This window comes from Gopherus evgoodei, chromosome 7 (assembly GCF_007399415.2).
Source record: "Gopherus evgoodei ecotype Sinaloan lineage chromosome 7, rGopEvg1_v1.p, whole genome shotgun sequence".
NCBI lineage: Eukaryota > Metazoa > Chordata > Testudines > Testudinidae > Gopherus > Gopherus evgoodei.
In genome coordinates this window covers 37,581,242-37,598,726 of record NC_044328.1, presented here as the reverse complement: position 1 = coordinate 37,598,726, position 17,485 = coordinate 37,581,242, and the positions used below count along the sequence as shown (strand labels likewise).

At 39.6% G+C, this 17,485-nt stretch overlaps 1 protein-coding gene across 2 annotated transcripts in view; it reads right to left on the bottom strand.

The window, feature by feature from the left end:
- PRKG1 (protein kinase cGMP-dependent 1) overlaps positions 1–17,485 on the bottom strand; it is a 925,871-nt gene that overhangs the window by 260,678 nt on the left and 647,708 nt on the right. For both annotated transcript variants that reach the window (XM_030570100.1, XM_030570099.1), the window contains exon 5: positions 9,245–9,308. In XM_030570100.1, coding sequence (XP_030425960.1) covers positions 9,245–9,308 — 64 coding nt within the window. The remainder of the gene's footprint in view (positions 1–9,244; positions 9,309–17,485) is intronic.

Below are 17,485 nucleotides of genomic sequence, written 5' to 3'. Positions count from 1 at the left end.
GTGACTCACGTCTTAAATGATATACATATTCCCTGCTTTTCATGGGCTACCTGTTAAATGTAAGGTATTCGTTTTGACCTATGAAGCTCTAATTATCTTGGTGCCTGCCTATTTAAATGACCATAGATATTGCTGCAGTTAAGATCAGTGCAGGTATCTCATCCAGAACCTCTAACTTTCAGAGAAAGGGAGCTACTGAGACAGCATGCTCTTGGAGGACTCTCAGTTTTGGAACTTACTCTCTTCCTTGTACCAAAAGCCCAAATTTGTTGATTACAGCTGATCAAAAACCCCACAGACAAGCATAGGGGCATCAGGGACCCTGAACTAAAATTCCCACGAGGCACCATAATGGCTCTGGCAAACACAGAGATTAATGTCAAACTGACCAGAAATAGTGTTTCATTTAGATTTTCCTCATGGTAAATGCCATCAAAATCAAATATTTTCTGGTGGAAAAATCTGATTTTAATGAAATCCCATCTTTTCCAGGACCAAATGTTTCATTTGAACGTTGTTACCTCTTATACTGTTGACTTTAGGACATTGAGCAGTTGATCTCTTTTCTCACACTTTGGGGGAATGAGGATTTGTGGGTCAAGTGTTTTTTCCCTCCCTTCCTGATTTTTGGGAATTAGCTTTATTTAATTTTCTGTTGTAGCATTACTGTGCTTGTGTATATGACAAAGGCATCTGGAACCTTGGATAGGTGCTTTTTATACATTTTATAAATCCAAATAATAAATACATTAATAAACTACTACTGAAACCAACAGGCTTTCTTTTTCTCTTTATTTACTTGAATCTATTCCTTTTCTTAGAAGAGAGGCTTAATATCTACTTCCCTTAGGTCTACAAGTGAATCTGGATGTGGTTACAAAATAAATAAAGGCTCAGGCTTTACTGCTCCTAGGTATTTGTACATTCTTTTTCTCTCTCTCTCTAATATGAAAACAAGTCCACTTCTGGTCTTCCTCTCTGCAGGATGTAGTTTTCACTGCCAGTGCTTGAGACCACAGTTATTTTTACTTTAGATACTAATATCACTCAATGCTTCTTCCCTTACCACATGTTTGACTGATTACACTTTCTAGGCATTGTTCATCAAAATAAGGAAAACACGGGCACTGTACCACCCCTTAAAAAGGTGCAGAGTGTGCTTCCGCCAGGACAGACCACCCTCCTTCCTATCCATCTCTGGTCTCGGTGGAATGGAGTTGTCATCAGTGGTGCTTGTCTGGCATAGCCCTTGCATGCAGGGGAATTTAAGGACTGCAGTTATGCTTAGATGATTATGAGCATGGAAAGTGGCAAAGGGTCCTTAACATCCTTCCATACTCACATGTTGGCAGAGCACATCTAACCCATTAATATTTCAACACAAGCCCCACTTGTGGGTGGACAAATACTCTAAATAATCTATGTCTATATACTTTCTCAAAAGAGCACCCAGTGCTTAACAAAAACAATGAAATACGACTTCCTTTCACTGACTTATCTCAATCTGAAATTAACAAGAGTCATTCTATTGCCTTCAGTATGCTTCATCCTGTCTTCCCCAGCTGGCTACCACTAAGCATGCTTTCTTCTCCAGAACTCCCTGCCTCTTACCATATTGGCAGAGATCAGAAAGCTGTGCTATTTTTTGACAGAAGGCCCTAGCCTTACATTTCTCCTTCTTAAAATAGATGGAGTGGACAGAAATGCCACCTCTGCCCCTTGCTATTTCAACGAAGTGCACCACTTCTGTGGATTTGTTTTCGCTATTAGGTAAAAAAAAAAAAAAAGGTGGGTTTTTTACAGCCCAGTAACTAGTGTGTGATAGTTATCTTACTGTAAAATCCTGGAGGAGACAAGGCATCTGTAGTTTTTACCACAAGATAGCAAGATGACATGCTGACACTATACTCCATGCCAATGGTTGACCATGCCCTTGCTTACCTCACGGTGAAACTATACTGCCTTGTGTTGACTGGGTATTTACCACCAAAAAGGTGTGTTTTTACCACTGGATATCATGCCGTAAAGACATAAACTAAATTTCTTCCAGTTATTAGTCCCTTTATTATCACTTCCCAGTGTTCCTCAGGAAGGGTCAGTTTCCTCCTGCATGTCTCAGGTGGGAAGGGATCCGCTCAGTGCTCTTTTTTCCTCCCTGTAGCAGAGGTAGGAGCTCATTTTCTTCCTTCCCTATGGGAATGCCTGGGTCCATTACTACACAGGGTCCATATCTTTAGGGATCCCTAGTCTATTTGATCGAGCAGAGATGATGTCCATGAACGATGGAAGCCTGAGCCTATGCAGAATGAAAACAACGCCAAATGAAGCACTCTCTCATTGGGGTCAAAGGTGTAAAAGGCAACCACACCACCCAGCAGTGCAGAATACTGAACATTTGCCACCCTTGTAACTATATATTAGGTTGGTGGTTGCTCCTTTTACAACATTATCCCTGTGCTAAAATATGCATTTATTTAAAAATAACTCAAGCAAGAGAGACTCCTAACAAATATGTTAAAATCCTTGTTTTTCCTGGTTACATGAAAAATGGAAGTGGAAGCTTCAGCCTACCAGATAGAGGATCTGAAACTTGGAGAAAGTAAAGTAGTATTTCTACATAGCTCTGTGATCGTCTTTTCAATACCATAAATGACTGTGCAGCCATGGAGGCCGATCTCTGTTCTGGAGGGGTTTTTTCTTTCTCAGTAGTAGATGTAAAACTCCCAGGAGCAGATACAAATTCTGCTAGGTAAGTTGAAGCCAGTCAGACTCAGGGAAATGACACTTAGTGATATCTACTTGAAGATGCAGGAGTGGGAGTTTGTTCTCTGTCTGATTGCCCACAATCAGGCAAGGAAAGAATTTTTAAAAGTCTGTGTGACCCAAGGATGATGTTTCTCTGGGTTGCTCCACAGCTCAGCCAGGAAGTAAAGAAGTACAGTGAAACGCTGCTATAATGCAACCTTTGGGGTCCAAAAAATTCCATCGCGCTAAATGCGGGGTTGCGGTATAGCGGGGTTTCAAACCAATCAGTTTTTCAGTGGTCCCCAAAGCGGTGCATTGAGGTGCACTGCCTAATGCCCCTGGTGCCTAGTGCCCAGCAGGGGAAAGGAATTGCGGCCCCCCCGTCTGCCGGGGACAAAGAACTCCGGGGCTGCGGGTGCTGGTGCTCTCTGTCCCTGGCAGGCACGGGGCCGCGGCTTCTCTCCAGCTTCAAAAGGAGCTGTGGCCTCCTGCCTGCCCGTGACAGAGAACTCTGGTTGCGGGCACCAGTGCTCTCTGTCTCCGGCAGGTGCGGGGTCGCGGCTTCTCTCCAGCTTCAAAAGGAGCCGCGGTCCCCCGCTTGCCAGGGACAGAGAACTCCGGCTGCAGGCACCGGTGCTCTCTGTCTCCGGCAGGTGCGGGGCCGCGACTTCTCTCTAGCTTCAAGAGGAGCTGCGGCTCCCCACCTGCCAAGGACAGAGAACTCCAGGGCTGCGGGTGCTGGTGCTCTCTGTCCCCGGCAGGCGGGGAACCGTGGCTCCTCTTGAAGTGGGAAAGAAGCCACAGCCCCGCACCTGCCGGAGACAGAGAGCACTGACCCCGGCAGCCCCGGAGAAGCCGGAGAGAAGCTGGGGCCCCACGTGCCTGCTGCGGACAGAGAGTACCGGTGCCAGAGGCCTTGGAACTCTCTGTTCCCAGCAGCTGTGGGGCTGCAGTTTCTCTCTCCTGCCATGGTGTTGGGGACCACTGGTACAGTACCGTACTGTATTATAACTTAAAGGGGAACCAACCTGTGATCGCATTATATGCGATTTCACGTTATGGCGCGGCGCATTATTGCGAGGTTTGACTGTATGTGCTGAGTCAAAGTTTTCCCCTGCTCTTTCCACCAAAACTCATGCGTATATGAACCTAAAGTTTTCACTGGCTTCAGTCTTGAAGCCCTCCAGAAAATGGGCCTCTACTAAGAGGCTATACAGACCTTTATGGTACTAGGACTTCAGGTAGGCTCCAGCATGAGGTGTATGGGTGTTTGTAGGAGAGAGGGGGTGGAAAGACAGGAAACAGAGATAAGATACTGAGTGGTGGTATGAAGTTGGCTTGCTCCACAACCTAGGAGACCAGGGATAACTTCTGGAAGATAGTTTTATAGGTATAACTAAGGAAGAAAGTGAGATTCTGATGTACCAATCAGTTTTCAAAAACATTTCCCCAGTTTACCATAATATGAGGGATGTTTTAATACCATATTTTGTGAATAGAATTCAAAATGTTGATAGTAGGCAACTCATTTGCAGTTCATCATAGAGTCATTATTTGTTTGCAAAGCACATCAATTGCAGTAAATTGCTATGCATATTACATGGCTCTTCAAAGTACTTTCTAACGTTTTCAACAGAGCTGATTTAGAGCTCATCACAGATTCCTTTTCTGTTTCCAAATCGCATACATGGTAAAGAATTGCTAGAAGACAAGAACTGGTTATGCATATTATTAAAAGGGAACTGTTTAATACATTTTCTTTTAAAGTTTCTTAAATAGTAAAAATCATCTGTCTTCTTCATACATTAATTTAAGTGAGGTACTAACTGCATGATGAGAGAAAACTAAGTGATGCCAATTTGTAATATGCTAAGGGAAATAGAAACTATTAAAACAAACACTTCCTCTAAAAACATAAATCCCTCAACAAAAGGCGGGGGGCGGGGGAAGGTCCAGTATATTTGCATGCAGTGTCTCAGCTTTATATATTGAAAAACTTTTAAAGTCTATATTATCTATAGAACTATTGTGAACCATTTCATTTTTCACTGAATTTCCCAGTTTTTGTACATAATTTTTATGGTCAATGAATATGTATAGGAACTGAATATTTATAGTTTCCTTCGGTGAAACAGAGTTTATTTGGAAAGTAGATTTTACATTGGTAGTAGGCAAACACAAGACTATATAGCCGACGTAGATATGTAGGCAGACAACCATATTTACCTATTCTCCTTCCCCTTCCTATCCAGGTGCTTGACAAATCCTGTCACCACCTTTCTTTTTTTTTTTTAACATCTCTTTAATCTGCCCATTCAGGTCTATTCCTACTGCTAAAATCTTGTTCATTTTGGAGTGGAGACAGGTAGGAAGAAGTTGCAGACTGGCCTACCTATGGAAGCAGAGTTTATATTGTGGTGTATTGTTTGCACAGTAGCTCTGGTAGAGTTCATAAGCCATTGGGTGCCATTTTGTAGGCATAGATCTTGCTGGACATAAGTAAAATTTGAGTGAAACCTTAATATTGTAAACAAAGGGGGACAGGCCATATGATTTGAGTGAATCTGTAAACAAGATTGTGCTAGAGAGAGTATCTCCAGGTCTAGCTGAGATAAATGGGATAACTGATAAACTTGAAATGTAGATAAAGGAAGGACATAAACAACTGGTTCCTACATGACCCATACAATGTCCAAACCAATTAGATTCAAGAAATTCATATGTTAGTAGTTAGGGAAAAGTATATAAACTGTGTGGTGTGTAACATAATTGGGATTGTGGTATCACCATGATCCAAAACCCCTTACATCTGGTCCTGGCCAGCATGAGCACAGATTTGTTACATGCCTAATAAAGTAACCTGAGTGATGAGCTGGAAATGAACTGAGTTTTTTGGGCTCCCAGGGAACCAGATGAAATGTTGTCCCAGAACTGGATGAGATGTTCTGGATAAGCCAAATGGAAAATCTCAACACATTTCAGACTCAGAATACACTTATGCATCCTATTTGACATGTGCTGGTCATGTTAAAAAGTCAGCCACGTGCCTATTTGATAATATGTACAGCATTTTTCATATAGAAAATATCTATATATTTTATTATTACAGATAAACAACCACCAAATAGAAGATGATATGCACAGCCACAATTCACAAAAGAAAAAATAGGTGCAAGACTCATATTAGCAACAGAAACATATTACTCATTGAGAGAGTTAGCATGTTTGGCAAGCCCAAGGAAAAATAACCCAATAAAGTCAGAGACCCGAAAGATCTGCTTCAACACAGACAACTATGACTTAGTTTAAAACAACATAAATCAAATCCTGAAAACATAAAGGGTCTCAAGTTTTGAAATAAATGAAAAAAATATCAGCTGTGACCAAACACTCTGAAAAATGGTAATAAAAACTTCAGTCTCACACATTTTCAAAAATAAATAAATGAATATAATCATTTTAACAAAAAAACAGAGCAATTCGTTTGCTCTGTTCTAGCCTCTTTTCATCACTCTAGCATTAGAAAAGGGCAGAAAGTTGGTGTGAACCAGCAAGCTAAAATTCTGGTTCTGTGCCTCTTTAGGGAGATAACAAGGGTGTGTTTGGAATTCAGTGTTCCCTGGTGATCCCCAGTTGTTATAATAGCCCTTGGGGGCCACTACCAGTTGGTGCAGTTTGAAGCTTTGAGGCTGCTCTAAACGTTATTTAGTTAGTAACAGAGCAGAATTGATTTCATGTATAGGGGTTACGCCCAGCATTTGTAGTCAAATTCAATCTGTGCAGGTAAAGAGAAAATTTACTTAGTTAATATGAATAAATTAGATGACAAAATTACAACAAAATTCTTGGGGCTCAAATCCGCTCACATTCAAGTCAATGGGCCTGGTTCTGCTTTCACTCTGGTATAAATTATGAGTGACTGCAGTGATGTTATATTAGTGTGAAACCACTAGAAGAGAGAGGAGAATTGCACTCATGTTTTGTTAATTCACATTCAATTTATCTGTGCTAAATAAGTCATTTTAATTTTTCTATCAACTTTAAAGGTGTGGTCATGTTATCATACACAGTCATTCTCTGTCTTCCTAACATTTCCACAATTGCTTTGGATAATGGATAAAAAATGCAGCTCTTTAGTTTCTGGATTTTAGCTAACAGCTCCTTTAGAATATGTTAGAAAAATGTAGTGCACTTGTGCTCCATTATTCACAGATTTTCTTAAGAAGAAACAGCGTATTAAATTGTGACGTTAAGAGTGAGATTATTCCCTGCCCACACTGTGCCAAGTCAGTCACTTTCATTCAATTCCTGTTAGAGTAAAAGCTAAGATAAAAATACAATTACTTTAATTCATTTACATATGTTTGATTTTGCAAAACATTAAGTATATAGCCTTGAAGTAAGTACTACAGTGTTTCTATAGTTTATGAAGAATTTGTTACATGAAAACAAAGAATAATACAGTGAAAAGCAAAAAATGTTTTTTCATCACTTAGGAAACGTAAAAATGTCTGTTGGAAACTTCTCTAATGGATCATCTAGTACAGACTAGATGTGATTAACATTCTGTTACCTTGAGAGGAGTGTACAGTCTAGCCTTAAATAATTGGCTCCATGCAGATATTGGTTACACAGGGCAAACCACTTTAAAAAGAAAACGATATATTCTCCTACCAAAGTACTAACATCATTTCCATTAATGTTATGCAACTTGTGTTTCTTTTATGTTTTTCAATTAGGATTCAGCTTATTTCTATACTTCACCCTTTTTTTTGATAGCTATTTTCTTATAGTTCAAGAGATCAACATAAAACTAAAGATCCAAATCTTGCTAGTTTTACTCATATATGCAAGATTAACAGAAGTAATCTAGATAAGCATTCCCACTTACTTTTATATTTTTGTGTCTCATTTGTTCATCATGTTTTTTTCTGACAGCTAATATGTAGCTAGAAAAGTATTTTATTGACTTTACACATTTCGATTTAAAATTGATGTATAGAGTTTAATATTGTTAACGTGATCCAAATAAATTAAACTATTTACAATTAAGTATGTATTTTTGATATACACAGATTTAATTTGGCATGGGTTTATTTATAACATTCTGAATTATTATGGTTATTTTTCAAAACACTACAAACATTTCTCTGGCAGCAGCACAGGAAATAAAAAGGTCCCATGAGTACTTTATTGTGCTGCTTGATAAATGTATGCTATGCTTAGATTTCTAATAAAAACAAAGGTTGCAGAATTTTCTCACATATTAAATAAAAGAAATCAAAGGAAAAGCAACAGCATATTAATGGGGGTTACAGAACTAAAAAAGTTTAAAAATCAGCTTTTTTTCATGAATATTTAAGTATTATGCCTTCATTCTTTTGCAACATGACTATAAGATTGGTTTTGTTGGTCAAGTTGTGAAAAAAAATCAAACGCATTTAAAGCACACAGGTTAAAATTGTAATGGGTCTTATTAATTGTGCCTGTAATATTCAGAAGTGTGTAATTATGAAGTGCAAAATGGGCAGTTAGTAGGCAAATACTATGCTGTATGCAATGCAATTATTTTAAATTAATTTTATGAGAGCAAACAGAAACCCCAAAATGCTGCAAGTCCTGTTAAGGAGACTCATCAAAAGCATGTCACTAAATAGATTAGACTTATTACTAGATTTTATACAAAGACTAAATCAAAATATATTTTGTGTGGCACATATACAAAGCAGAAGGAAAGTGAAAACAAATTCATAAGCCAAGAGAGTATTGAAATAGCCTGATTCCTAGAATGCACTAACTGCTTTGGAAGTTGAAAACACTCAACAACTTGCAGGCTAAGGCCCTAAATTAGCAAAGAAACTTCCAAGATCAGTTTTCTAAATGCTAAGTGATATACCTCTCAGACTAAATGAGTCAAATCTGTATGCTGAGCCTGACTTAGGCTACTGGCCCCTGGTGGTAGAAAGTTTGCCAGAGGATGGGAGCAGTGGAGCAGGCTGGCCACAATCTTCACTCCACTGTGGAGGACCAGAGTCAGCCAGCACAGACCAGAAGGATGTGAAGGGGTAGTGGTAAAATCCTGGCTTCACTGAAGTTAGTAGCAAAAATCCTATAGGCTTCAGCAGAGTCAGGATTTCATCTTGGAAAAAACATTAATTTGGTATAGCTCCTGGGCAGACCCTTCCAGCAGGTCATTTGTTATATCTGGACATGTTTGCCCTACCCTGCTGTAATATCAACAGGAGAGCAACATACGTTCTGTTACCACCCTCCTCCAAGGATGATATTGTCCTCCAATGAATGCAGAAAGATGCAGGTTTCACTATCTGCACCTTCCGAGTTTAATCAAGCTAATTATGTCTAAATAATGGAACAGATAACCACAATCTGGAACAAAACTGTGAAGCTGTGAGTTCCGAAGAGAGCCTAGAACATTTTCTTACAAGACGACTTATAGCCCATGGACCTCACACTATCCCCAAGAATTAAAATCACTTACCTCTTCTAAGACATCAGCAAGCTTACTGAGGATCTCTTCAGGAAGACTCTGGAATGTTGGAACACTGTAATATAAAATGGAAAAGAACTACTGTTTAATTGATAAAGTCAGTTAAACAACAAGGTTCCACAAGAGCTGAACAACTCTATTATTTAAAATCAATATGGACTCAATCTTGTCCTGTAGTTCCTAACATCAAGACCAGAATGCCAATTTTAGCTTAATAAGCATAACTCTTCAGGATTGATCATCATAAAAGCAGCATACACAGTGAATTCTTATTTTTCTCTGCCTCCTTGGTGTAATTTAGGCATTCAGTGATTACAGGACAGTAAACTACATGGAATAAACATTTTGAAGCTATGCCTTTCCTGTATAAGATGAAATGTGAATATCCTCTAAAAAAAAATCATATTGGGAATCAGCTAAATGAAACTATGCTACAAACTCTTCCGAGTGGCTTGTCTTCTTGGCTGCCCCTTAGTGCAGCTCCTATGAAAACTTGAGTGAGCCACAACACCTGGGCCAAAGTTTTCAAACACAAGAATTAAATGTGGCTCCTAAATCTACATTTTGGTTCCTAAATAATTAGGTTGATTTTCAAAATTGCTGATCACCCAGCAGCTCCCAATTCATGTCAATGAGAGCTACTAGATGCTCCAAACTTTTGAAAATTAGCCCATTTACTTAGGAGCCAAAATCAGGATATAGGAGATGAAATGTTAGAATCTTATTTACGTAAATCTTGGTTCTGATTGCCGAGCAGGAGGAAACCAAAACATTAAAAAGTTGGCTTATGCCCACTACCATTTGTAATCCTTGGGTCCCTGGTCGTGACCTGTCTCTGCTCCCATCACACTAGCTTTTCTTCATGTGAGTCATGTTCACTTCAGAGTGAGCACAGAGGCATGTTCACATTGGGATTATGTTTTAAATTATCTTTTAAACCACTTGAAATCAATTTCATATCATGTTTTTAAAGTGTTACAATTTAAACCCTCCCCCACCCTGCTATTCATTAACTTTGATTAACAGGATTTTCAAATGCTATTTTAGATTTAAACATTAACACCATTGTAAAGCTTCGCTGATAAATATATTATTCTTTGAATTAAATGTCAATTTAAAATATTTTTATAATCATACTAATTGACATATTAGGCTTCTAAGTTCTCTTCAGTTTAACAATATTTTTATTAGAGAGGGCTAGTAGATGCTGTAAATGATGGATGAAATTTGTCCTATGAAAAGGGCCTGTCCAAGGCCAATCATTTACATTCCACTTTAGCTGTCAGAACAGAATGCAGGTGGGAGATGAGTGGTGTATAGGCTTTAGTGGGCCCTCTATACAGGGTAAATTGTACCCTAAATGAATTTGTCATTTTTGCCTCTGTAGATGTGGGTTCAGGGTTTTTTCAGATCACAGAAATAGAATTCTTCCATAGTGCAGAGAGCCAACAGAAGCCCCTCTGCATCACAGAAACCCTCCACAAAGACTGTGCTGGGGGTTTGCTGGTAGGACAGTCACACATAGGTGTCTGCGCACTGACATGAGGCTCAGATCGTTTCCTGGCAGCCCCATATAGTCCAATGTGGAAAGTCAAGGGCTAATCCAGAGACGGCCCAGGGAGGGACCAAAGATCCCAAAGTCCCAGTCCCCAATTGTACTTGTTTTGAGTACCACAGCCACAGATTGTAGCCCACATTAGCAACCTAATGCTAGGGTAGGGGTGAGAGAGGCAGTGCTGCAGTTCTGGACTCTGAATCTGAGCTAGATTTCACCTCACTAACTGGTCAATATTCCATCTATATAAAGTCTGGTTCTATGCATGTAGTGTAGATCCAGTCTTGAGAGGTGCTGACTGTTCTTGTTGCATATCAAAGTAGTTAAAGGTACTCAGCACCTCACAGAACTGCGCTCCTGTGAGTCCTCAGTCCTGCAAGGGAGAGAAGCATCTGTAATTCCCATGGCTGTTTATGGGAGTTGTGGCTGCTAAATACTCCTAGGATAAATCCCCAAATTAACAGAAAATTAACACTATTTATGGTAGTTTATAATATGCACCTATCAAATAGTAACAGTATCATATTTGGGGCAAAATCTCCTTCTCATGTGAAACTCCCAAAGAACATTTTTGAGCATGTGTTTACCAGGATTTGTCCCTTTATGAGCTTAAAATTAATGTGTTCTATGACATGGTTTATAGTAAGTTCTTAAAGTAGACCGAAGCAGTCATTATTTATTAAATATTAGTAATATGTATAAATTAACTGTATTAATTATTAATTGAGGCACAATTGGCAACTTATTAAATCATGAGATAAATAACATGTACAATTAGTTCTTGTTCCAAAGCCTACTGAAATCAATGAGAATTGTTCCATTGAATTCAATGGGTTTTGGATCACTTAGAAACTGAAAGTAATTTCCAAAGGCTTTAGCAAAAATCGAAATATATGAATCCCATCCAATCTATAAAAATAATGATGCATACATGGTCAGAGTAATTAAGTTATTACAGTTCCAGTAATAAATACATTTTAAAAACCCTTAAATTAGCCAAAATGTAAGTCCAAGCTTCTGTCATTCACGGTATTTTTTCTGCAAAACACTGTTTCCAATGGAGGTACACTGCTGATACTATACTGTGGACCAAAGTAAAGAGATGGGACAGAAATTATGTGTTGCCTGGATCTCCATGTATTACAGAAATTCATTATTCCAGCTTTACCAGTCTCACAAGAAGAATCAGAAAGAATGAACTGATAGAGTAATATTTCCTACAAAAGACAGCTGTCCAAAATTTTGCACTGTAAAACTCCACCTAAATCAGAATTAGGACAGAATTTAGCATACCATATTTTTTAATGAAAGTAATTTCCCTTCTAGGACACAGAACTATGTTACAATGAAGGTAATAGATCCATTACAGTCTAAGTTGTAGAGAAAAGAACTTTATGAAGCCTATTCCTTAAGCAAGTAAGAAAAATGGCTTTGTGTATGTTGTATCAGATAAATAATCTCAGTGAACTAAATAGTCCTATTGTTGAAAGCTTAGGGCAGGACTACACTTGCAGATGTAGAGCGCTGAGAGTTAAACCCACCTTCGGAGAGCACAGTAAGGAAAGCACTGCAGTCTGTCCACACTGACAGCTTCAAGCGCACTGGCATGGCCACATTTGTGGCATTGGAAGCAGTGCATTATGGGCAGCTATCCCTGCATGCAAGTGACTACAACATGCTTTTCAAATGGGGGTGGTGTGGGGTGGAGTGTGTCAGGGAGTGTGTTGTGTGTATGTGGGGGGAGAGAGAGTGTTTTTTTGGGGTGCTGAGAGTGTGTCAGCATGTAAGTTCAGACCTCCCTCTCCCTCACCTGTCTCTCTCACTCTCTCAAAGGAAACAGTAAATGTTTGCTTTTTCTCGGATCTGATAAGCAGCCGGCTTCTCTGAAATGGAGCTCTGAAAGGGCATTTCCGCATTCCTGCAGCCGATTTCACATCAATGACATGAGTGGCCACTTGACTTAAGGTGATTATGGGATGTTTCCAGAAGCTGATCACAACGCAGTAATGCAACACCTCGTTCACACTGGTACCATGGCACTCCAGCGGGGTTGTAGCAAACGTTATTCCACTCGCCCAAGGTGGAGCACTAGCAGAGCTGTAGCTGCGGAGTCAGAGCGCTCTGTGTGCCTTACCAGTATGGACGGGGAGTGAGCTAGGGCACCCAGGGCTGCTTTATTGTGCTGTAACTCGCAAGTGTAGCCAAGGCTTTAGGGTATTTAAACAAGTTAAGTTCACAACAGAAAAGGGTGAAGGAAAGAAAGAAATGTTTAAAGCTTTTTCATTGCAATGGAGCAGATAATTAGACAATTAGAAATGTTGACAAAGCACAAGTCCCAAATAAATTATATCCCAGAATTACAAAATTAATATCTTAGTAAACAGAAAGCCTTTAGAAAGGATTTATGATAGCTCAGAAAGGACCAGGGTGGTTCTAAATGACTGGAGGGTGGCAATACAGTTAGCTCGTATTTACATTGCGGAAGATGCTCAGATAGCACAATGATTGACAAGCTTATAAAAACTCTATCTGTCCCTAATAAATGCTAATACTTGATTAGGTTGATTCTTCATTACTTGCATACCCCAAAATCCAATTGAAATCATTGTTCAGAAAACGGAGATGGGACCCTGCATAGTAACTAATTTTCAGACTAGTGGTTAAGAACTGGAGGAGTGAAGTTGTACATAACCAGTTCAGATGTGATTTCAAAAGGTATGCAGCAAACTAATGAAGACAGCAAGAGAAGTACTTAGTGGTTATCAGTTCAAACATATCTATAGCAAAGATTGTAAGAGGCTATGGATTCCATTTTTATGTTAAGATCATCAGTTTTAATTTCCTGGATTTTTAATTAAAACTGTGCTGGCTTGCACAGTTTTTACCCATTCCTCAATGTTTATATTCCAAGTCCTGTAGTCAAAGATATTTATAGAAAATCTTTTATATATCTTGTATAAGGCTTTTGGGTAAGAGACTTTGTTCAATCCCAGGTCCAGATTCTCAGATGCTGAGCATGCACAACTTCCTTTGGCATCAGTTGCAGAAGTGAGAGCACAGCACTTTTGAAAATCCATCCCTTAGTGTCTGCTCTACATGACATCAGGTTACAATGTACGTGACCATTTTAGGCACCAATAACTGGGTATAGATATTGTTGCAGAGCCGACACTAGCAGAGCTGGTGGACTATTGATGCTTGAATATAAAATTCTGCGTGGGTACTTCAGTTCTGAACAGTGGTGGTGTGTGATTAAGAGTTACATTTACAAAACAACAGCTAAGTCTGGGAAGTTGAGCAGGAGGAGCTGCAGCTTTTTATTCAGAAATGTCAGCATACGAAATGTTGGCATTGACAAGATGTTACACCTCTTCTGTATGGATTTCTACCTGGTTAGTTTTTTCATCATTCAAGACAGGAATTTGAAGGAAGGAAATGGAATTTTAACAAAAAATCTCAATAAACCTTGGTCTTTTATCAATGTGCAAATTATGCTAAACTTTGTCAAAATGATGACTGAATTAATAGAATAGACAGCAATTGTTGCCATTATTGAAGCTATGATGAACAGCAATATTTGAATTCCTTTAGTCTCCTTGACCAAATGATTTTAGGTTTTAAGTCTGGGTATGCACAGAGAACTGAATTGATTGTGTTGGCTGATAATTTCCTCCTAGTGGTGAATGAAGTTCAAATGTCCATGAAGACATTTTGGTCCATCTGCTGTCTTCAGAACAATTAACCACAACATGTTGTTCAATTGCCAATACACCCTGCAGGGTAGATGGCTTCTCCATTAGCTGATCCTTTCTTTTGAAAAGATCCCAGGAGTAGTACTGTGCTACTACTCATCAGCTCTGAGGGTTTTTTAATATGGCATTCAAAAGATTTCTGTTCTTTGGCCCCACCTGTTCAACACATCTGTACAAAGAAATCTTGGATTAGTATTGAGATGCAACACAGGAAAGGCTGAGGACATGCTTGTAGGTTGAGGAACAAAGGCTGTTTTGGCTCCCTTGTTTGTGACCTGGGTTAGGATGACCAGATGTCCCAATTTTATAGGAACAGTCCCAATTTTGGGGTCTTTTTCTTACAGAGGCTCCTACTACCCCCCCATCCCCATCCCGATTTTTCACATTTGCTCTTTGGTCACCCTAACCTGGGTTCATGTGGCTATCAAACTCCTTCTGGATGTTCTGATATTAGATACCTAAGATTACAATTTTTTTCTTTTGGGTTACTGTTACGTGCTCTGCACTGAAGTGTAGAATATAGAAGGCTACTTGCTTTGTAGTGCCTGCTATAGAAATCATACTACACCTTGCTCAGAGGGTGGCAATGGCTTCCATTTCATTCTGGGTGTAATTCAAAGTGCTGTTTTTGACCTATAAAGCAATTAAATTGTTTAGATTCCAAGAGACCACTTATCTCCCTTGTGGTATCAAAGCAATTGAGATCAGCTCAAGCAGTCACTGCATAGTTTAAACTGGAGTAGGCTGGAAATAGGGTATTCTTCGTAAGATACCCCTGACTAACTTCCCTTCTCAGTTCAAGAAAGAAAAAGTCTGTTGACTTTCAAGAGCATGCTGCAAAACCTGCAAATCTTTTTTTCCTAAGCTTTTGAAAGGAGGGTACGTATAGCATTAGTGTGTACTACAGATAGTCCTAGTGGGTTAATTACAAAAGGAAGACTTCATAATTTCCCATTGGTTTATATTGTAATAAATGCAATTGTTGTTACAATAGGTTCACCACATAGTTAGGTGCATTTTAGAACTCAAAATAAATCAATACAAGGAAATAAAATTGCAGTCTGTGCTCATTGCCTGAAACTAAATTTTTGTAGCCACACACTCGAATGAAGATCTGAGTCTCTTAAGGTGCGTATCCTTTCTTCATAGCATTGAAAGAGCTTTCCCCACTATTGCCAAAAGGGCATTGCCTTTCTGAGCTCAAAGACTTCAAGATAAATATTGCCGAGTAGAATCTGACACTTGATTTAGGTTACTGGCAAAACCCGACATTCTAAAGAACTCGAGCTAGAAATGCCATCCAACTGGCAGCTGTCCAGTTGTCTGCAAGTTGTGTCAAGGAATAAATTGCTGGCACAGTCATCATGATAAATCATGGCCTTAAAATGAGAAGGAAATAACTTGAGCTGAACCTTACTCACTGAAGTCTGAAAACATACATTTATCGTGATATCCTCGGTCTAGTGTTCTGGAACTAGTGTATAAAAGCAGCATACTACACACAGTCTAGCTGGTCTCTGCACAGACCTAAAACTACCTTCTCCTTTTTTACCTCTGTTCTTTTCAGATTTACTTTTTACCTGCTTACCTGATCTGCTTGTACAAAATACCTTTGAAAAATAATCAAGGAAGTTATCTGTAGAATATTGGCACCTCTTTCCATGGAAAATAGCCTTGTAGAGACTTAGGTTCTACTTTTACCTTGAGGGCCAGATTCTGTCACCTTTACACATATTGTCTAGTATGTGTAACACAATCCAACAGAAATAAATGGGACTGCTTGCGAAGTACAGTATAACCCAATGCAAGAAAGGCAGATAGAATCAGGCCCTTATTTCCACAGCTGCTAAATTCTGTACCGTTCCATGTGGGATATTCCGTGTAAACATTTAAAGACCCAATGTACATATTTGTAAGAAATTTGCATATAACTATACACTTCAGATTATGATCAGTACACCTCAGTTTTGGGTAGGATACGGAAATGTACAGATCATTGCAGCTATGGTGGATGGGAGGCTGGGTGGGTGCATCTGTGCTGGAGGATGTTTGTAAGTTCTAGGTAGTTGGGTGCATGCTGAGAGGTGTCTGGGGGATGCTAGAATGTCTGGGTTGGGTGGGGGCTGGGTTGTCTGGAGGCTGTACCTAACTGCTGGGGATGAGCAGAAGGCCATTTGGGGAGGAAGCCAGCTGGGGATGGCTAGAGGGAGCCTGGTGGGGATGTCAAGGGAAGGGGAGCTGGGGTTTGACCAGGGACTGGGTAGAGGTGTCTGGGAGGAGAATCTGGATCCAGGCCTAGACCCCTTACCTTCTGTCACCACTCATGCTTGCTTTTGGATGCTCCTGCTGCCTTGAATTCTGGCTGCTCCTTCCCTGCTCTAACCTAGTAGCTGGAGCAGTAGCCCCTGGTAGCTGGCAGCAGCAATTACAGGCCATCCCTACTGCCCTGCTTATAGGTCAATATCTCAGCCTAGTTGTGGGAATGTGTGAAAGGGCTGCCAAGTGTGTGAGTATCACATGAGATATTTCATGGCAGCCCTGTGTTGTCAAATGTCACACCATGAAATACACCATGAATATAATGAAACATGACTCCTCCTTTCTGTCAATGTCACAGATATTCTAGGAAGGATGCAAGAGGGGAGGTAGTAAATGGGCACAGAATGGCAAAAACAACCCCTCAACAAGATGAATTAAGATTTGACCTGAGCTCTCCAAAGACATCATATATACTCTATCACAATTATGACTGATAAGACAAGGCTAGTCTTCCTGCAGCAATTCACAGTATATTTTACTTTGCTTATAAAGAAGCATAGAAAAAATACAAAGGAATGTGGGGCTCCTAAGCTCACACATTAATTACAGTTACATCTGGTTTGGGGGATCAGCTCAATATCACCACTTTTAGGAAAGGAGAATTTA